This window comes from Coregonus clupeaformis, chromosome 15 (assembly GCF_020615455.1).
Source record: "Coregonus clupeaformis isolate EN_2021a chromosome 15, ASM2061545v1, whole genome shotgun sequence".
NCBI classification, from domain to species: Eukaryota; Metazoa; Chordata; class Actinopteri; order Salmoniformes; family Salmonidae; genus Coregonus; species Coregonus clupeaformis.
This window is the reverse complement of record NC_059206.1, coordinates 60461307-60484568: the sequence shown is the minus strand read 5'-3', so window position 1 is coordinate 60484568 and position 23262 is coordinate 60461307. Positions and strand designations below refer to the sequence as shown.

Sequence of the window (23262 nt, the reverse complement as noted above, 5' to 3'; positions counted from 1 at the left end):
ACAGACACACTCCAAACTCCACTATGGCCAAGACCAAAGAGCTGTCAAAGGACACCAGAAACAAAATTGTAGACCTGCACCAGGCTGGGAAGACTGAATATGCAATAGGTAAGCAGCTTGGTTTGAAGAAATCAACTGTGGGAGCAATTATTAGGAAATGGAAGACATACAAGACCACTGATAATCTCCCTCGATCTGGGGCTCCACGCAAGATCTCACCCCGTGGGGTCAAAATGATCACAAGAACGGTGAGCAAAAATCCCAGAACCACACGGGGGGACCTAGTGAATTACCTGCAGAGAGCTGGGACCAAAGTAACAAAGCCTACCATCAGTAACACACTACGCCGCCAGGGACTCAAATCCTACAGTGCCAGACGTGTCCCCCTGCTTAAGCCAGTACATGTCTGAAGTTTGCTAGAGTGCATTTGGATGATCCAGAAGAGGATTGGGAGAATGTCATATGGTCAGATGAAACCAAAATAGAACCTTTTGGTCAACTCAACTCGTCGTGTTTGGAGGACAAAGAATGCTGAGTTGCATCTAAAGAACACCATACCTACTGTGAAGCATGGGGGTGGAAACATCATGCTTTGGGGCTGTTTTTCTGCAAAGGGACCAGGACGACTGATCCGTGTAAAGGAAAGAATGAATGGGGCCATGTATCGTGAGATTTTGAGTGAAAACCTCCTTCCATCAGCAAGGGCATTGAAGATTAAACGTGGCTGGGTCTTTCAGCATGACAATGATCCCAAACACACCGCCCGGGCAACGAAGGAGTGGCTTCGTAAGAAGCATTTCAAGGTCCTGGAGTGGCCTAGCTAGTCTCCAGATCTCAACCCCATAGAAAATCTTTGGAGGGAGTTGAAAGTCCGTGTTGCCCAGCGACAGCCCCAAAACATCACTGCTCTAGAGGAGATCTGCATGGAGGAATGGGCCAAAATACCAGCAACAGTGTGTGAAAACCTTGTGAAGACTTACAGAAAACGTTTGACCTGTGTCATTGCCAACAAAGGGTATATAACAAAGTATTGAGAAACTTTTGTTATTGACCAAATACTTATTTTCCACCATCTTTTGCAAATAAATTCATTAAAAATCCTACAATGTGATTTTCCTGATTTTTTTTTTTTTTTTCTAATTTTGTCTGTCATAGTTGACGTGTACCTATGATAAATTACAGGCCTCATCTTTTTAAGTGGGAGAACTTGCACAATTGGTGGCTGACTAAATACTTTTTTCCCCCACTGTATGTTTTTTTTTCATTTGTAACATTGTGTGGTGATTTCAGAGGTGGCACCACAGGTCCCAGAGTGGTAGGGGGGAAATTGTCTTCCTGGGACCCAGAGTTTTCCCTGATCTGGTAGTAGATGATCCTCAGTGGTGGAAAAAGTACTCAATTGTCATACTTGAGTAAAAGTAAAGATACCGTTAATAGAAAATGACTCAAGTAAAAGTGAAAGTCACCCAATAAAACACTACTCGAGTAAAGTCAAAGTATTTGGTTTGAAATATACTTAAGTATCAAAAGTAAATGTAATTGCTAAAATGTACTTAAGTATCAAAAGAAAAGTATAAACCATTTAAAATTCCTTATATTAAGCAAACCAGACGGCCCAATATTTTTATTTTTTTACGGCTAGCCAGGGGCACACTCCAACACTCAGACATAATTGACAAACAAAGCATTTGTGTTTAGTGAGTCTGCCAGATCAGAGGCAGTAGGGATGACCAGGGACGTTCTCTTGATAAGTGTGTGAATTTGACCATTTTCGTGTCAAAATGTAACGAGTACTTTTGGGTGTCAGGGAACATTTATGGAGTAAAAATGATTTTATTTTCTTTAGGAATGTAGTGAAGTAAAAGTTGGCAAAAATATAAATAGTAAAGTACAGATACCCCTAAAAACTACTTAAGTAGTACTTTTACTTACTTTACACCACTGATGAACCTAACCAACTCCGGACCCTAGTTGTAGCGTATGACATAGTAATAAATCAGCTGTAAAAAAGGTTTTATATGGACTATGATGGGACTAGATTATTTTTATAATCAGGTCATATGGTTAAAAAAAGATTTGGGCCTGGAGAGGATGAAAACATTAAAACCCTTTACACAGACCGAGACAACAGTTTGTGTCCAATCACAAACAGGGCTGAGCTCGCTGTATGCAGGGTTTCTTACAGTCAATCATTTTGGTTTAAGACCTAGGTAGCTAGCCACCCGACGTTTGAATATAAACCAAATTTGATCACGTTCACATTTTCTCAGGACACAAATAAATGGGCTAATTTTAGGCTATAAATGCATAGTTTAGGCTATAGAAACATGACGTTACGTTTCCCCTGGCCCAGATGGGCTCAGAGTGCATAGGCTTCTCTAGGCTACCTGCAGCTGTGGTAGGCTACAGTTAATCAGACTGAAGCACAGACTAATTGTGCACGTTGACAAATCATATGGCATTACATTTTCTGGGTGGCAGGTATGGGCAACCATATAAAACAGCATGTGGTGGTGAATTTACCCTTGTTTTCAGTCGCAATTTGCTTTGCATGGTATTTATAAAAATGAAGCCTGGTTTGTTGTAAGGTAGGCCTACTGTACTTTTATATTCATATGAGTGGGTTAATAGTTTATTTTTGATAGGCTAACATTGATGAAGACATGTTGTTATAGGAACTCTGTGCTTTTGGCTTGAAACTAAAATGTAATGTGTAGCTTACAGACGAGAAAATAAACCCTTTTAATTGTTTTCACATACAGTTCCTTCAGAAAGTATTCATACCTCTTGACTTTGTTACAGCCTGAATCCTAAATGGATTAAACATACACATTTTCTCACCCATCTACACACACAATACCTCCATAATGACAAAGTGAAAACATGTTTTTAGATATTTTTGCAAATGTATTGAAAATGAAATACAGAAATATTTAATTTAAGTATTCTCGTATTCTCATAAGTATTCACACCCCTGAGTCAATACTTTGTAGAAGCACCTTTTGAGTCTTTCTGGGTAAGTCTCTAAGAGCTTTCTACACCTGGATTGTGCAACATTTGTCCATTTTTATTTTATTTTTTTCCAAATTCTTCAAGCTCTGTCAAATTGGTTGTTGATCATTGCTAGACAACCATTTTCTGGTCTTGCCATATATTTTCAAGTAGATTTACTTAACTGTAGTTCAGCCACTCAGGAACATTAACTAACTGTCTTCTTGGTAAGCAACTCCAGTGTAGATTTGCCCTTTTTGTTATAGGTTATTATCCTGCTGAAAGGTGTCTGGTGGAAAGCAGACTGAATCAGGTTTTCCTCTAGGATTTTGCCTAGCTCCGTTTATTGTTTGTCCTGGAAAAACTCCCCAGTCCTTAATAACGATTACACGCATATCCATAACATGATGCAGCCACCACTATGCTTGAAAAATGGATAGTGATACTCAGTAATGTATTGGATTTGCCCTAAATATAACACTTTGTATTCGGGACAAAAAGTGAATTGGTTTGCCAGATTTTTTGCAGTATTACTTTAGTGCCTTGCAGTGGTGTAAAGTACTTAAGTATTAATGCAAAGTGTAAAGTCAAATGTTGGTTTCATGAGCTGAAACAAAAGATCCCAGAAATATTCCATATGCACAAAAATCTTATTTCTCTCCAATGTTGTGCACAAATGTCTTTACAGCCCTGTTAGAGCATTTCTCCTTTACCAATATAATCCATCCACCTGACAGGTGTGGCATATCAAGAAACTGATTAAACAGCATGATCATTACACAGGCGCTCCTTGTGCTGGGGACAATAAAAGGCCACCCTAAAATGTGCAGTTTTGTCACACAACACAATGCCACGGAGGTCTCAAGTTTTGAGGGAGTGTGCAATTGGTATGCTGACTGTAGGAATGTCCACCAGAGCTGTTGCCAGATAATTTAATGTTAATTTCTCTACCATAAGCCGCCTCCAACGTTGTTTTAGAGAATTTAGCAGTACGTCCAACCAGCCACGTGTAACCACGCCAGCCCAGGACCTCCACATCCAGCTTCTTCACCGCGGGATCGTCTGAGACCAGCCACCCGGACAGCTGATGACACTGAGGAGTATTTCTGTCTGTAATAAAGCCCTTTTGTGGGGTAAAACTCATTCTGATTGGCTGGGCTTGTCTCCCTAGTGCATGGGCCTATGCCCTCCCAGGCCCACCCATGGCTGCACCCCTGCCCAGTCATGTGAAATCCATAGATTAGGGCCTAATGAATTTATTTCAACTGACTGATGTCCTTATATGAACTGTAACTCATTAAAATCTTTTGAAATTGTTGCATTTTATATATTAGTTCAGTGTATATACCAGTGTGGCAGTTCTACTAAACTCCTAAGGCATAAAAGTTCTTAAAGAATCAATGTTAATAAAAATGTGGTAAAGAGAACCAATGCAGAGAAATATACGTTTTTTTTTTTTGTTTTTTTTTTACATAGAATTAGGCATTAATGATTAGATTGCAGGAAAAAGCTATTTCAGTTGTTTGAAAAATGCAAAATTCTCTGACTTCAGGGGGTGTCTCTTACATACCTCATCTATGGGTGTCAGACTGTTTTGTTTCACCTTGTCAAATCAAATGTTCGTCCTACAGGCATGGTGGGTAAGTGTAAATGAGAACGTTCTAGAGAAATGAGGCTGGATCTTTGAAGCCCAGTGCATCACACTGCCTGCATGCTTGTGTTGTTCCCGTGAGAAGGCACTAAAGGATTTCATTATAATCCCCTCTAAAATGTTTCCCTCAGAAGCAATCTAAGTAGCATTAACTGTCATGCCTGGCCTACTGAACTGTAGGTAAAGACTGTACAGTGCCAGCGTTGTGCTGTAAAGGGAGGTTTCGTTTGGAACATCATTATTACAGATTCCCTTATTGTTCACAGGGGATTGTTATTGTTCACAGGGGATTGGGATTGTGGTCGCACAAAGGAAGCAATAGTCTTATGGTTTTTCCTCTTCCCACTTCTCTGTTGCAGTTGAACTGGTGTGTAATCCTCATGTCAATGTGATTGGGGGGGGGGGGATTAAGTCTCCAGCCACTGTGCTCCAACACACTATACGGAACACACTCCGGTCACAGTCGATGACTGCCTCGCAGTTGATACACGTCATTCTCACGAAACTGATATTTGACCAAAAAAATGATCTTGTCATTTTTCACAATTTCCTAATGGATCACTGAGATTAGGATCTGTACTTTTCTATTTCGTAATTATGATTTGTTTTTTTAAATCATAAATTATGCATTTAACCACAATTCCCACAATTCTCATTACCGCAACAGTCCAAAAAAGTTATAAACAAATCAATTTTATAATATGACTTTTTCCCAATATGAGCTTTTTAGCCGTTTCGGTAATGAGAAGGCCAAGTGGGGTTAAAGGGGTCGTTTTTTTTAATAAGAACCTCATTCTGAAGGCATATAAGCAAATAAATTAACTTCTTCTACTCCTCTAGATGATGCATCATAGGTAATTACAACTTTATTTAAAAACTGATTGGCGTTTTTACATGAACAGACACTGTTTGTACGTAATAAATATTATAGTTTAATGTAAACTTCAACTAATATCAAATTTGTATGATTTATGGACCAACTACAGCAACATATAGTGTTTTATTAAAATAAGTTAGATATTTCTAAAGTAAAATTACCCGAGAATTTAATCCGGATTTCGGTAATGAGAATTTGGGTAAATTTTTTTTGCCGCAAATGTATTTAAAATAAGACACTTTGCCAAAAACTAGACATCTTAGTCCTCAGAATGATAGTTGATTTTTGCAGATGCATCGTGGTTTTGTAACTCAATTTGCAACAGACGTTTAAAACTGGCTTCGTGAGAATCACCAACACGGTCCAAACTCAGTCAGACGTCCAATCAGCAGTTTAATAAGATCACGTATGATTGGGCTCATTCCCCTAATGGGTCTTGCTTCTCCATAGTCTCCATAGCACAGAGGCATATGTAGATCGATAGCATCTACTACTTGGATCTAAACAGTCTCAGGGCTGTTGTGTCCCGCATGGCCAGACTAATTTTACTTGGCAGCCCTCCCCAGACATGAGCGCATTCCTGCTGTTAATTCTCCACCATACTATAAATACAGAAAAAACGCACGTAAAGATGCTGAACCACTCCTGCTGGTGTGCGTGCACGCACACACACACACACACACTAGCGTCCTGTCCTTTTTGATGTGATTTTAATAAAGACCTTTATTTACAGGGATAACTAGCAGACTCTGCTTATTAAAACAAATGTCCTGCTTAAAAAAAAAAAAGAAAGTAACATCATATACTAAAAGATCAATCAGAAACTGGCTGTATTTTCATACAACATTTTACCACAGCCCAGAGTCTGTCTAAAGTGTCTGTTATTTCCTTCTGTTTGTTCAATGGTGGATTTGGTCATGTTTTAAGTTCACAGGCCTTCAAAACTCCCAGAGGGCTCCATATTTAAGAGGCACAGCTGGTGCCCAGGGCTTTTATTTTTGCGTTTTGCAACGTGACATTGGGAACCTTTTCACCCTGCTCTTTTCACGGTCTTCCATGACTAAACCTTGAGCCGTGTGTGGCTTCTGGTAGAGAGGGAGGAGAAGGGAGGAAGCTGGAGGGAGGCCACTGTAGCCACAGGGAGTTAACTCTGAGTTCTTGTTTAGGCCGTTAGATCCAGAGCGTAACCTTTTCAGGTCAGAAGAGAGGACTTCTAAAGACATGACGGGGGTTTCCCAGGGGTCTCGGACACATCCCCTCAATCCCCCATAGTCCCCTTTCTAGTCCCTCCCCTCGCTCCCTCTGCCCTCAGCCTTTTTTGCGGCTGTTTGCGTTCCCATTACTGGTCACACCTGGGCTTGCGGCCGGTGAAATCCCCAGGGTTTGGAATTTAATGGGGCCATCTTCAGAGAACTCTCCATAGGGAAAAACACATTGTTTTTCCTCTTTGTTTTAATGGACTTACAAGTACATTCTGCAAATAGTTGAGAGAAACCGTCATGTCAGGGTGTTTTTAGTTCTGTGTTCCCAGGTCAAGGGTAGTCTATTTGATTTGAGGTCGTTGTTGGAACGTCTTATCCATCTGAAGTTGCGTTCATGTTTTTTAGTTTTGACTGACCATAGAGTACATTTTTGGCAGGAGTGGTAGATGTATCTGAGCACTTGGCTCTTTCTTTCTCTCTCCTGTGAATGGGAAAGTGCTGTTTTTTAGATTTGTGTGTCTGAAAAGGAGGCTGGAACTGTAAGGCTAGCCAAGAGGAGTTCATGATGGGAGGGATTACACACAACTCAAGTTGTTTCTTTCCCCCTGATGTAAAGCATGAAACACACTGAGAATCTCACTGCCGATAGACTGCCAATAGGTACTTATCACAGTTCCTTGTCTTGCTAGAACAAAAGCGATACCTGCTGCGTGCCGACCCGGTAGTGACGAACCTTCTGATTTTTCTACTTTTAGAAATGTAATGCTCTTCAACTTGACTGAGCCAATCCGAGAGCGCAAGGGAAAAAGAGGGCATTTTCTCTATACATCCACAGATAAGCCAGTCACACTTCATATGCAGTGTAGGCTATGGGATGATAGCTAGCTAAGTGCACAGACGCATTGCATACAACACTAAATACTTCCTCCAAGCTAGCTAACCACTGTAGCTAGTATTGACATATTAATAAATCACAATATATTAGCTAGTTTCCTTGAAACAGCTGCCTGTGTTAGCTGCCGAGTTAGTCCATTGTCCTTAGCTATCCAGTTAGCTATGTTGTGCTATCTAGTGAATATGCTAGCTAGCTAGCTATGTAGAGTTAATTAAATAATTTATTCGTCATCTTGCTAGGTTTAAAAAAACAAGGGCTTTCTATAAAATAGCCACATTAGTGCATATAGCTTACAATCTAGACCATAAGCAATACGCACAGATATGCATAGCCAAACAATGCTACTGCCACTTTCTGGTTTGGAGTATTTTAACAATGCTGAGTGGCTGACAACTTCCAAGGTCTTTGCTGTGTGAACACAAAAGAGATTGACTGCCGAAACTGTTCAGAGGTGCTACAGTGAGGGAAAAAAGTATTTGATCCCTTGCTGATTTTGTAAGTTTGCCCACTGACAAAAACATGATCAGTCTATAATTTTAATGATAGGTTTATTTGAACAGTGAGAGACAGAATAACAACAAAAAAATCCAGAAAAACGCATTTCAAAAATGTTATAAATTGATTTGTATTTTTTTTTTACCCCTCTGCAAAACATGACTTAGTACTTGGTGGCAAAACCCTTGTTGGCAATCAGAGGTCAGACGTTTCTTGTAGTTGGCCACCAGGTTTGCACACATCTCAGGAGGGATTTTGTTCCACTCCTCTTTGCAGATCTTCTCCAAGTCATTAAGGATTCGAGGCTGACGTTTGGCAACTTGAACCTTCAGCTCCCTCCACAGATTTTCTATGGGATTAAGGTCTGGAGACTGGCTAGGCCACTCCAGGACCTTAATGTGCTTCTTCTTGAGCCACTCCTTTGTTGCCTTGGCCGTGTGATTTGGGTCATTGTCATTCTGGAATACCCATCCACGACCCATTTTCAATGCCCTGGCAGAGGGAAGGAGGTTCTCACCCAAGATTTGACGGTAACACGGCGAGTTGAGTTGATGCCAAAGAGCTTGATTTTGGTCTCATCTGACCACAACACTTTCACCCAGTTCTCCTCTGAATCATTCAGATGTTCATTGGCAAATTTCAGACAGGCCTGTATATGTGCTTTCTTGAGCAGGGGGACCTTGCGGGCGCTGCAGGATTTTAGTCCTTCACGGCATAGTGTGTTACCAATTGTTTTCTTGGTGACTATGGTCCCAGCTGCCTTGAGATCATTGACAAGATCCTCCCGTAGTTCTGGGCTGATTCCTCACCGTTCTCATGATCATTGCAACTCCACGAGGTGAGATCTTGCATGGAGCCCCAGGCAGAGGGAGATTGACAGTTATTTTGTGTTTCTTCCATTTGCGAATAATCGCACCAACTGTTGTCACCTTCTCACCAAGCTGTTTGGCGATGGTCTTGTAGCCCATTCCAGCCTTGTGTAGGTCTACAATCCTGTCCCTGACATCCTTGGAGAGCTCTTTGGTCTTGGCCATGGTGGAGAGTTTGGAATCTGATTGATTGATTGCTTCTGTGGACAGGTGTCTTTTTATATAGGTAACACACTGAGATTAGGAGCACTCCCTTTAAGAGTGTGCTCCTAATCTCAGCTCGTTACCTGTATAAAAGACACCTGGGAGCCAGAAATCTTTCTGATTGAGAGGGGGTCAAATACTTATTTCCCTCATTAAAATGCAAATCAATTTCTAACATTTTTGACATGCGTTTTCTGGATTTTTTTGTTGTTATTCTGTCTCTCACTGTTCAAATAAACCAACCATTAAAATTATAGACTGATCATTTCTTTGTCAGTGGGCAAACGTACAAAATCAGCAGGGGATCAAATACTTTTTTCCCTCACTGTAAGTACTGTTGGCAGCCAAACGTTTGACAATCCTACCGGTGTGTCTGAACTTTAAGACTCCTTGTCTCCTTCAAATATTTGCAAACGTAAGTTTTATCACTTGTTAAATAACACCAAGACATATTTAGGATTTGATTTATTTACTCTGTCTAGTGTTCTGTCGCCGATAAAATGTAGTACAGTACATGCTATCTTCACAGGACCCTATACCCGTCAACAGTCATTGAAACCATTTAATGGCCACGCTGGCTTGCTTCTCAGACTCCAGTCACACACCTGGTGTCTTGTATCCATGCCAGCTTTTTTATTATCATTACACATTGTACATAAGCCTACATTTCAGAGACAATCCCAATAACAATGGACCATAGCTAAGAATCTCCCTCTCAGGCGGTCTGGACGATAATGCAGCCGGTTTTCTCTCAGGAAGTTTATCTAAGCAGTAGTGTGTATGTACGCAAATGGAAACCAGCTGCAGTCATGTAAAGACCTGTCCAGTATACACATACCCACACACACATTCACTTCCATAGAGTACACAAACGGGGACAATAGCGGTCCAGCCTGCTCTGTCATTAGAACAGTCTCCTGTGATTACAGGCTAGGGTTAATGAGGTGAGACTAACTGTAGCCTATGAGGGTGAGTCTGAGTCACTGGCTGACTGGCTGCAGGTGATCAAAGCTCCCAGTCAACATCTACTGTACTGTACTTTGTCTAGGCTAACCCACAGTGACATTGTCAATAAGGATGGTGCTGGCGGGTCTTGGTGACTGTTTGGGGTATAGTAACCATTTCTGTCTGGTGAGTGAGCTATATTATGTCTGTCTGCCGGTCTTATCTACTTTGGGACAAATGCCAGCTTTGATGACTGGATGTTTGAGTGTCACTACTGATTTTGAAGTACAATCTTGACTAGATGGATAAAGTAAACACAAGAGACAAGGAAATTCTGAATTCATACATTTTATAAAATGTTTCCCTTAATGAGTCATGACTTCAGAGGGCCTATTGGTATTAAATTAAACCATTCAAAATATAGTTTCCAATTTAATCCGACCACTGCAACATTTCCAGTTACTTACATTTTTATAATTACCTTCCACCAGTGCTCTCTAGAGTTGATTGAAGCCTACTTTAAGACATCCAGTATCTCTCATCATTGGCTGTGTAAGTGGAGTGGTACAGTAGGCCTGACTGTTGTCTTTGTCTCCTGGCCTGTGTAGTGTAGTGGCTGTACCCTTCTTGATCTGGCCCTGTGTTGGTGGGTTCCCTGGTGCAGCGCCTGTTTGTTAGTTAGTTTTATTTATTTATAGTGCTGTGCTGTGGTCACTGGAGGAAATGGGTCCTGTGGCTGTAGGAGAGAATGCTGTTTGACTTGAGAGGGTGCTTCCTCTCCAGCCTTATTGAGGCCTTCCTGGGTGACTGTGTGGACAGTGGTGGAGGATGAGTGGTTATTCAGCCCAAATGGTGGTAACCCGGACCGTTTTCACGCACCTCCAGTTGGGTAAACAACGTGGAGAGGCGGACGGCTCATTGATAGCAAGTGTGACATTCCCCTTTCCGGTCCCATCTCAACTACCCCCTCCTTCTCCTGCCTCAGCCCCCCTTCTCCCCTGGCCTGAGCTGGCCTTTATCTCCTGCTCCTACTGGTCAGCAGTGGAACATCGATGGACCCACTTGCTGTCTCGCCTTGGCGCTCTTCCTATACCTTCTTTTGTCTTCTCTCCTTCTTTCCCCTGTTCTGTTCTTTCTTTTCTCTCCACTTTGTCCTCCCTAAACCCCCCGTCTTTCCCCTTTAGCCACTTGGATGTTATCCACCAGTTTGCCCATTCCATAATTTATTCATTCATGTAGGTTACTTAACCAGCATCGCCATCCAGAATGAACAATACTCATTTTACTTATCAGTTCTAATATGAAATACTCAGTCATTGTTGTCACCATTCTCTTACCTATTGTCTCTTCCTCCCTATTAGAACATCCCTGCTGGTCACAACAGTCCCAATAGTAGTACAGTAACGTCTGCTACAGTAGCTAACTAACCTCCTGACCCACTTCCTGCTCTCCCCGGTGGCTTCCTGTCAGCTGCTTGTTGAGTCGTGTCTGAAGCAGCTGCTGCTAGAACACACAGGTTTAATCCTACAGCCATTACTGTCTGGGAGAGTTGTTACACACACACTGCTGTTACAAGCATGACAGTTGCTCTCTGTAGGCCCTCTCACAGAAAACAGCGTTCACATACAGGAAGTTAATGGAGATGGGAGGTGCCTGGCTTGTCTCTGCTAGTGGTGTCTACCGTAGCCTCCTCCCAAACAAACAAACACATATCAAATAAGAGCTCCTTTTACACAAGCCTGGTTGCATTTCATTATTAATTCAGGGATAAGGCGTGACTTTTGGGAGAGAGAATGGAGATACAGAGGCAGACACTAGATGTAGTGAGTCAGGTTGAGGTGACGGTAGCACTATCAGGAAGAGGAGGATGCGCAGAAAAAAATATCTGCATGTCAGAGTCAGACTTCTGTTTGTGCATGCATGTTTAGAATTTGTGTGTGTGTGTGTTCATGTGTATACTCCAGTGCCAGAGAGCCATATAAAGACCCCTTTCACCTTAGGAGCTCGCCAGTTCAATGCACTAAAATAACCCTACAAGGCCCCTGTTTATTTGATGAAAACAAACAAACTGAATGTTTCAGTCAGTGGTCACCTGGAAGACTAGCAGACCATTTGGCTGCACCTTAGAGGGAAAGAATGTTCTGGAATCTGGGGGACTCTTTTTCACATTTCTCTAATAAGACTTTTCTGTTTTAAGAAAAACTAAAGTGTACTGGTTGAGGGGAGGGAAGGCACTAATACTTCACTGGCAGTCAGCTGAGTGGAGATGTAGCCAACAGGAGAGACTAGTTACCTCACCCCATATACCCTCTCTTTTTGTTGAACACAGTAGGCCGGGTGTAGAGCCTCCCTTGATGCTGTGTCACACTCATAATAATCATCTGACTTGTTCAGTATAGGCTAAATACATATGCTAAAAGGGTAGAATAACTTTAGGAAATCAGACTTCTGTGTCGACATTCTGGGTTTTTTTCATCTGAAAAAGTAAATTTATTTCACAAATTCTCTATCCCTCGCTCTCTCGTCGTTGTGTACATTCCTCTCTCATGCGGCGACGTATGTGGTCTGTGTATGTAACCTAACGTAGCAGGCGTAAAAGTTTATCCATCTGTGTCCGAGCCGGAAAAGAACAGGCACAGTGGATTGTAGTTAATTACCACGTTTCTGCGCTGAACTAGGTTGAAGACAGTGCCCGGTCACAAGATGGCGGGTACGCCCGAATGGTTGTTGGACTTTGAGATGGAGTCAGGGGAACTCATTGAGGTTGGTAAGAAGGCAGGCAGGGGGAAAAAAGGAAGAAACTGGAACATATTAAGAGTAAATATGGAGTGCTGCAGAAGGAAATTGAACATGACGAGAAGTGCAGTGAAGACTGGCGAGTTTGAACCTCGTCCCGATGGTGATAAAGATGATTTTTGCCTAGTGGGAGTGAGATTCTTGGAGAGAATGGTTCCTTGTCTTCTGGTGTCAGGTTCGGTGGAGAAGAAGTTGGGGAATGTTGGGCTGGTGAAAGTGACTCGAAGTGGAATTGTGTAGATTTGTGCCGCACAACCTGACTGGGGACAAGAACTGTGACTTGCCTTCCTCTCTAGAGCAGGGCGCCGTTGAAAGTAGTGATAACTGGAGTGGCTTGAAGTGTTGAGGGCCAACTGAAGTTGAAGGTTCCCGGAGTTTGTGACACCCGCTGTTTGGTGCGACAGAGACCTGGTGGAGGGCGTGGTGAAACGTAGAAGACACTGTCCGTACTACTGAGTTTTGATGCAGAGTTTTTACCAGATAAAGTCAAGTTAAGATGTGTCAGTTATCCCGTGAGAGAGTTTGTCGTGTCAAGCTTATGGTCATGTGGCAGGAGTGTGTAGGAGGGAGATTCCTAGATGTGAGAAGTGTGCAGGAGGACATGAGACAAAGGAATGTGTAGTATCGGTGGAAAAAGTTGTCTGTAAACTGTAGGGACTGGAGATCAGAGGTGTCCGGTGAGAGAAAGGCAGGTTGAGGTTGCCAGGATCAGAGAAGTGCAGAAGGTGTCATATGCTGAGGCAGTGAATAGAGTAGTAGAGGACGAACGGTCCAGGGTGAGGGATCCTAAGAGGATCCCTGTGAGTAGGCCAAGGTCAATAGTGATAAGAATAACGTGCTTCAGTAAGGTAGTTGTTTTGGTGTTCATGGCCATGGAATCTAAAACAAAAATCTAGAAAATCACATTGTATGATTTTTAAGGAATTAATTTGCATTTTATTGCATGACACCTAATTATTTGATCACCTACCAACCAGTAAGATTTCCGGCTCTCACAGACCTGTTAGTTTTTCTTTAAGAAGCCCTCCTGTTCTCCACTCATTACCTGTATTAACTGCACCTGTTTGAACTCGTTACCTGTATAAAAGACACCTGTCCACACACTCAATCAAACAGACTCCAACCTCTCCACAATGGCCAAGACCAGAGAGCTGTGTAAGGACATCGGGGATAAAATTGTAGACCTGCACAAGGCTGGGATGGGCTACAGGACAATAGGCAAGCAGCTTGGTGAGAAGGCAACAACTGTTGGCGCAATTATTAGAAAATGGAAGAAGTTCAAGATGACGGTCAATCACCCTCGGTCTGGGGCTCCATGCAAGATCTCACCTCGTGGGGCATCAATGATCATGAGGAAGGTGAGGGATCAGCCCAAAACTACACGGCAAGACCTGGTCAATGACCTGAAGAGAGCTGGGACCACAGTCTCAAAGAGAACCATTAGTAACACACTACGCCGTCATGGATTAAAATCCTGCAGCGCACGCAAGCTCAAGCCAGCGCACGTCCAGGCCCGTCTGAAGTTTGCCAATGACCATCTGGATGATCCAGAGGAGGAATGGGAGAAGGTCATGTGGTCTGATGAGACAAAAATATAGCTTTTTGGTCTAAACTCCACTCGCCGTGTTTGGAAGAAGAAGGATGAGTACAACTCCAAGAACACCATCCCAACCGTGAAGCATGGAGGTGGAAACATCATTCTTTGGGGATGCTTTTCTGCAAAGGGGACAGGACGACTGCACCGTATTGATGGATGGGGCCATGTATTGCGAGATCTTGGCCAACAACCTCCTTCCCTCAGTAAGAGCATTGAAGATGGGTCGTGGCTGGGTCTTCCAGCATGACAACGACCCGATAACACACAGCCAGGGCAACTAAGGAGTGGCTCCGTAAGAAGCATCTTAAGGTCCTGGAGTGGCCTAGCCAGTCTCCAGACCTGAACCCAATAGAAAATCTTTGGAGGGGAGCTGAAAGTCCGTATTGCCCAGCGACAGCCCCCGAAACCTGAAGGATCTGGAGAAGGTCTGTATGGAGGAGTGGGCCAAAATCCCTGTTGCAGTGTGTGCAAACCTGGTCAAGACCTACAGGAAACGTATGATCTCTGTAATTGCAAACAAAGGTTTCTGTACCAAATATTAAGTTCTGCTTTTCTGATGTTTCAAATACTTATGTCATGCAATAAAATGCAAATTAATTACTTAAAAATCATACAATGTGATTTTCTGGATTTTTGTTTTAGATTCTGCCTCTCACAGTTGAAGTGTACCTATGATAAAAATTACAGACCTCTACATGCTTTGTAAGTAGGAAAACCTGCAAAATCGGCAGTGTATCAAATACTTGTTCTCCCCACTGTATAGCTGGCAAACATTAGTAGTGAATTTCATACAAGTGTAACTTGATCACCTCACTTAAGTTGCGCTGCAGGAGTGACTCACCTCAGGAAACTCCCATTTTGCTCATTGTGCTTCTTTGTAAACAAACTTACTTGATGGCTCAAACTGCTGTTTTGGGAAACTAGTACCGGTAAGCTTCATAATGAAACATTATCTAACGGGAGAAATGATGAACGCAATCTGCTTTATCTATTACAACACTGTCTGTTGTAAATGCTAACAAGCACATTGCAAACATTTTGTACAGTTTCTGGCCTAAACTATACAAGTAACTCAAACACGCTACTCAAAGTTTGCTGCACGCACAAAACTAATATTAGCTAGCAAGGCTCTTGATCCAGGAGGGGATTCTCTGCAGTTACCAAGAGAATGCTTGATTTTGGAAGAAGCTAACCACTTAGCTAGATAGCTAACTAGATACTAAATTAGCAAACCAAATGCACAACTGCAGAGCATTTAGCACATTTAAGACAGCTAACTTAATTGTTATAAGATATCTAGCTGGCAAACATTTAGTTGTGAATTCCATACTGTAATAAAATCACCTAGCCCATGCTGCATGACAGTGAGTGACTCACAAGACTCTGGTTTCTTGTCGTTGTGTGCTTGTAAACAAACCCCACATGACTTGGGACTACCATAAACTACATAATAATGTGACCGATGAAATGAAGAATGCAATGTTCCTTATCCCGTAATGTATTGCACAAGTTGACTGCAGGTATTTACTTGAATGGCTACAAATATTCAAATGTACATTACCGGTCAAAAGTTTTAGAACACCTACTCATTCAAGGGTTGTTCTTTATTTTTTACTATTTTCTACATTGTAGAATAATAGTGAAGATGTCAAAACTAGGAAATAACACATATGGAATCATGTAGTAACCAAAAAAGTGTTAAACAAATCAAAATATATTGTATATTTGAGATTCTTAAAATAGCCACCCTTTCACTTAATGACAGCTTTGCACACTCTTGGCATTCTCTCAACCAGTTTCATGAGGTAGTCACCTGAAATGCATTTCAATTAACAGGTGTGCCTTTTAAAAGTTAATTTCTTTAATGCATTTGAGCCAATCAGTTGTGTTGTGACAAGGTAGGGGGGGTATACAGAAGATAGCCCTATTTGGTAAAAGACCAAGTCCATATTATGGCAAGAACAGCTCAAATAAGCAAAGAGAAATGACAGTCCATCATTACTTTAAGACATGAAGGTCAGTCAATCTGGAACATTTCAAGAACTTTGAAAGTTTCTTCAAGCGCAGTCGCAAAAAACATAAAGCACTATGATGAAACTGGCTCTGATGAGGACCGCCACAGGAATGGAAGACCCAGAGTTACCTCTGCTGAAGAGGATAAGTTCATTAGAGTTACCAGCCTAAGAAATTGCAGCCCAAATAAATGCTTCACAGAGTTCAAGTAACAGACACATCTCAACATCAACTGTTCAGAGGAGACTACGTGAATCAGGCCTTCATGGTCGAATTGCTGCAAAGAAACCACTACAAAGGATACCAATAAGAAGAGACTTGCTTGGGCTAAGAAACACGAGCAATGGACATTAGACCGGTGGAAATGTGTCCTTTGGTCTGGAGTCCAAATTGGAGATTTTTGGTTCCAACCGCCGTGTCTTTGTGAGATGCGGTGTGGGTGAACGGATGATCTCCGCATGTGTATTTCCCACCGTAAAGCATGGAGGAGGCGTTATGGTGTGGGGGTGCTTTGCTGGTGACACTGTCAGTGATTTTATTTAGAATTCAAGGCACACAACCAGCATGGCTACCACAGCATTCTGCAGCGATACGCCATCCCATCTGGTTTGGGCTTAGTGGGACTATCATTTGTTTTTCAACAGGTAAATGACCCATCACACCTCCAGGCTGTGTAAGGGCTATTTTACCAAGAAGTAAAGTGATGGAGTGCAGCATCAGATGACCTGGCCTCCACAATTGAGATGGTTTGGGATGAGTCGGACCGCAGAGTGAAGGAAAAGCAGCCAACAAAAAAGTGCTCAGCATATGTGTGAACTCCTTCAAGTCTGTTGAAAAAGCATTCCAGGTGAAGCTGGTTGAGAGAATGCCAAGAGTGTGCAAAGCCGTCATCAAGGCAAAGGGTGTCTATTTGAAGAAGCTCAAATATAACATTAATTTTGATTTGTTAAACATTTTTTTGGTTACTACATGATTCCATATGTGTTATTTCCTAGTTGTGATAAGACATTGTTTTAACCGTATTGAAAAACCATCCAGTGGCTTTTTCCAAATACCCCGATATATGGTATAACTCCCAAGCCTATCGCTCAGCACTAGCCCCACTTTTCCTGACTGGCTTTTTAGATCATCATTCCTAATGTTTATTTCACTAGCTTCCAAGCCCCCATGTGCTTGGCCCTCCTAGACTAGACAACTAGGCTGTTTAGTATGTATGTGTGTGCACGTGTTGTGTGTGTGTGTGTGTTAACAGGAGAGGATTTGAGGTGGTGTGCGGCATTGAATACTTTCCCCCTTTTGGCTCTTGATAAGGGACTGTCTTTTTTTTTTTTTTGGTACTTTTTTTAGGTGGTGGGGTGAGGAGGGTTGAGGAGGGGTGGGGGGCTTACGGAACAAGATGTCCTTTGATAGCTTGGAGATGTGTTGCATCACTGCTGTTGGTCTGGGAACACTGACCTGGATATTTGGGAGCAAGCCGACGCAAAGGAATACAAGGCCGGAAGCCGTTCGCTCTCGCTCTCTGTGTGTGCCTGTCTGTGTGTGTGCCTGTCTGTGTGTCTGCCTGCCTGTGCCTGTGTGAGTGCCTGTGTCTGTGTGTGACCGCTCTCGATCCCTTCCACTAAAGAGCTGCCAATCATCAGGATAACTTTCTCTGAGCCCAATTAGTCCCAGTTTTGATTGTTGAGATTCAAAGCTGCCTAGGCCTTCATTCTAACAGCCAGATGACTCTACAGAAATAGAAACGTCCATCAACAGAAAAACTGCATTTGACTAAGTTTTCACCTATCAATCTGAAATAACATTTATTTATCGATGATTCAACTTTCTTCTCCTTTTTATTATGCAACAAGTATTATGGGATGTCTGTCTGACACCCTTTTAATATTTTTACCTAACACTCTTAGTTATGCAGTTCACAATTATTGAGGTTTCTTTGCCTTCTCTAACAACCAACATGCAACACACTTTGTACTCAACATTGTGTTTTGTGTTTGCTGCTACAGAGTGTTATCTGCTACAGACTTTTATTGTTAGTTAATACCTGTGTCTTGTGTGTTTCAGCCCCAAAGACGTGCAGTCCGAAGCAGTTTGTGTGTAAGGACCAGATGACGTGTATCTCCAAGGGCTGGCGCTGTGATGGAGAGAAGGACTGCCCAGACGGCTCGGACGAGGCGCTTGATGTCTGTAAGTCTCTCATTCTCTCACATGCTTTCTGTCCAGCGTGTCCATTGTTCACTGTTGTTGGGCTATGAAGGAAATTATCAACACAATGCTACTAAGTGGTAGTGGACCGTTAAGTGAGGGAAAGATATTTGAATGTAGGGGCAGCCATTTGATTAGCTGTTCAGGAGTCTTATGGCTTGGGGGTAGAAGCTGTTAAGAAGCCTTTTGGACCTAGACTTGGCGCTCCGGTACCGCTTGCCGTGCGGAAGCAGAAAGAACAGTCTATGACTAGGAGGGCTGGAGTCTTTGGCAATTTTTAGGGCCTTCCTCTGACACCGCCTGGTATAGAGGTCCTGGATGGCAGGAAGCTTGGCCCCAGTGATGTACTGGGTCGTACGCACTACCCTCTGTAGTGCCTTGCGGTCGTAGGGCGAGAAGTTGCCATACCAGGCAGTGATGCAATCAGTCAGGATGCTCTCGATGGTGCAGCTGTATAACTTTTTGAGGATCTGAGGACCAATGCCAAATCCTTTCTGTCTCCTGAGGGGGAATAGGCTTTGTCGTGCTCTCTTCACAACTGTCTTGGTGTGTTTGGACCATGATAGTTTGTTGGTGATGTGGACACCAAGGAACTTGAAGCTCTCAACCTGCTCCGCTACAGCCCCGTAGATGAGAATGGGGGCGTGCTCTGTCCTCCTTTTCCTGTAGTCCACAATCATCTCCTTTGTCTTGAACACGTTGAGGGAGAGGTTGTTATCCTGGCACCACACGGCCAGATCTCTGACCTCCTCCCTATAGGCTGTCTCATCGTTGTCGGTGATCAGGCCTACCACTGTTGTGTTGTCGGAAAACTTAATGATGGTGTTGGAGTCGTGCTTGGCCATGCAGTCATGGGTGAACAGGGAGTATAGGAGGGGACTGAGCACGCACCTCTGAGGGGCCCCCGTGCTGAGGATCAGCGTGGCAGATGTGTTGTTACTTACCCTTACCACCTGGGGGCGGCCCGTCAGGAAGTCCATGATCCAGTTGCAGAGGGAGGTGTTTAGTCATAGGGTCAGCTTAGTGATGAGCTTTGAGGGCACTATGGTTGAACACTGACCTGTAGTCAAGGAATAGTGTTCTCACGTAAGTGTTCCTTTTGTCCAGGTGGGAAAGGGCAGTGTGGATTGCAATAGAGATTGCATCATCTGTGGATCTGTTGGGGCGGTAGTCTAGGGTTTCTGGGAAAATTGTGTTGATGTGCGCCATGACCAGCCTTTCAAAGAACTTCATGGCTACAGACGTGAGTGCTACGGGTCGGTAGTCATTTAGGCAGGTTAACTTAGTGTTCTTGGGCACAGGGACTATGGTGGTCTGCTTGAAACATGTTGGCATTACAGACTCAGTCAGGGACAGGTTGAAAATGTCAGTGAAGGCACTTGCCAGTTGGTCAGCACATGCTCGAAGTACACATCCTGGTAATCCGTCTTGCCCTGCGGCCTTGTGAATGTTGACCTGTTTAAAAGTCTTACTCACATCGGCTACGGAGAGCGTGATCACATAGTCATCCGGAACAGCTGATGCTCTCATGCATGCTTCAGTGTTGCTTGCCTCGAAGCTAGCATAGAAGTGATTTAGCTCGTCTGGTAGGCTCATGTCACTGGGCAGCTCGCAGCTGTGCTTCCCTTTGTAGTCCGTAATAGTTTGCAAGCCCTGCCACATCCGACAAGCGTCGGAGCCGGTGTAGAACGATTCAATCTTAGTCCTGTATTGATGCTTTGCCTGTTTGATGGTTCGTCGGAGGGCATAGCGGGATTTCTTGAAAGCGCCAATTAATGTAATGGAGTTAATGTGAGGGAGTACCATCTCAAAGTTATTTGAATAGAACAAACAATGAGAGAGAACAAACAATATCAATAGACAAATCGAATGAAAAGTTTAAGCTTATTAAGAAATACATTTTCTATGGGAGCTGGGAAAATCCCTCCATGCAAGGTTGAAAGGCAAATGGCCAATAACCTATCCTCCTACTAAGCCTGTCATAAAAGCTTTAAGACCGATACTGTTCATAACTTCAACTTTATTTCCCAAATATTCTAGCCCACGAAGGTGATGTTCTGAAGTTGTTGTGGCTTTCAAAAATAACTAGAATGAAAATCTATAGCCTAGGTATAGGCTATTCTCAATCACAGCTTTACAATATTTTTTGATTATTTTATGAGACAAATAAAGCTATTATTATCCAGTTCTGATGACTGATTCTATCCAGCCCATGATGTAGGCCTATAACCTAGCTCACTACGGTAAGACAGCCTGTTCCTCACCAGACAGTCACTGCTCCATCATGTGCATGTCACACACACACACACACACACACACACACACCCCTGTTCTGCTCCTCCACCAGAAAGGAATATGAAAGATTTGCCATTCCCTGCACTTAGCCTCTGCCCAGGCTTTCAACAACATTATCTTTCGTCATGATTCATCCAGTTGCATTCAATTTCGCGCCATAACCCAACTGTCGATTTTATTTTATTTGTGGGTGTTTTTGTTGGGCCTCTGGCTAAGAGTTGCCCCTCTTATACCCTGATCCCTGTAACGTGTCCCTGTCGACCAGCTGGCTGGCATGGCATGTGTTGAACTTTGGCTGACACTCAACTTCTCCCTGCACATAATCGTCTGGGGCCGAGGGCACAAACCCCAAACCACAACAAATCTATTGAAACTTTAACTTCTGATTACGCTTCTGATTAAGACGTGTAAAGGTAATGTTATTTCACTTTCAGAGTTCCTTGAATTTATCACTCTCCCTTATCACCGATTATAATTGCAATGCTATTGCAGTACCCGCTCTCTTTTATTACGTGTGCTTAATTTGATTGCATTTGTTAACCATAAATATGACCGGAGTCAAGGCTCCAACGTTATCAACTACCCTGATGATGGTTACTTACGTTTCCCCTGGTAGAAGTAAGAGGAGGTTAAGTCTTATCAATGGAGGAGGAGGCATCCTTGGCAGGGAGGGAGGATGACTTATGTGAATTAGATAAACTGACAGGAGTTAGGGCCGATTTGGCAGACTCCAGATCACAGATAAGGACTCAGGTTGTGCAGTCTTTCCTACAGGGCTAGTGTGAAGAATCACACTGTTATAAACCATGACCATAGAAGCTCTATTAGATGGGGTATGAAAATACACTTGGCAATTATTCTTCAGTCAGGTTACTTATGAGAGAATAGTGTGGTTCTGTAACCAGGCTTAGATTGACACATAATCAGATTTAACACAGTGCCCTGGGTTTTGGTCTGGCTGGGGAAAACAATGTGAGGTTTAATCCGCTACAGAGAGTGTTGGGGGTTCCTTCATGTGTGCCTTCACGCAACTCAGTCATACCCAATTACCTGATTTACAAAGTTTGTCTTTGCTTTGAAATATGTGGTTTCCTACACCCCCTCACCACAGAGATGGCAGTCATAAAAAATATTTCCCATGACTCAATGTTCATTTGGAGATCAGACAGTGTTACAAAGAGAAAGCTTCCCAGATAGATGGTGGCCTGAAGCCTTTAAATGTGAAGTTGATTGATCCCCGACGAGGAAAGAGCAGATTTTTTTTGGATGTGACAGTAAAACATTCTTATGATGACTATAAAAATGTGTTGGCACCTTCAATTCTTGCACATTTTCTCATAAAAAGTATATTTCAACACAGCCAATTATAGACTAACCAGCCAGCTACTGTAAATGTCAATTTGTGTTTCATTAGCTATCTCCCTGTCAGTGAATTCAATTGTTGACTCATGTGTTGACATGATTATATGTTTAATTTCAAGTAACTAGCTGCAGGCTTAAAGAAACAGTCAATATACTTTGCATAGAAACCCAAATAAAAGCGCGTGTGAATGTGTCATATGTACTAGAATGGAGGTTTTAAAAAACGACAGCTGCATATGCTTATTAGCCAATACATATAGCATACCTTGCAATATAATCTTAAAAAAAAAAAAAATTGTACAATGTGCTCTGTAATAAGATAACCAGAGTTGTATTTATTTATTTCTAAACCAGATAGCAGCTAGCTGCCCAATACCATGGTGGGCATGCATAATAATGGATTCATTGGAATATAAAGTATGGAAAATGATAGTGCCTGTAGGATTATAGAGAAATCAGTTGGGAAAATAATGTTAGAGTTTCAAATGGGCTACTAAATGTTCAGTGAATTTGAGTATATTTAGGTGGTTTAAATGAATAACTTTCCTACTAACCTCAAAAGTTGATGCTGCCAAAACCTTGACAATCCATTCATTATTGTACTAACTATGACTGAGTGTGAGACATGTTTTCAATAATGTACGTTTCATGCATATACATTCGAACAAAGAACACCATCAAAAATAGTATTAAACCATTTTATTGAGTACGGAGACAAATAGCAAAGGTGTCTCAAAGTATTAGAAGTTTTAAGTTTCATATCACGAAATTGCGATTTTGAAATCTTTTGGACATCAGAGCAATCTTGAGGGAATCCAATTTGAGTTAGAAAAGTATATTCATATGATAGGTAAGATATACACAAAAC

The 23262-nt window shown here is 42.4% G+C and overlaps 1 protein-coding gene across 1 annotated transcript in view; it reads left to right on the top strand.

Moving 5' to 3' along the window:
• LOC121577556 (low-density lipoprotein receptor-related protein 1-like) overlaps positions 1-23262 on the top strand; it is a 199402-nt gene that overhangs the window by 6943 nt on the left and 169197 nt on the right. Inside the window, exon 2 of the mRNA XM_045225247.1 lies at positions 18597-18719. Within this exon, the coding sequence (XP_045081182.1) occupies positions 18597-18719 (123 nt within the window). The remainder of the gene's footprint in view (positions 1-18596; positions 18720-23262) is intronic.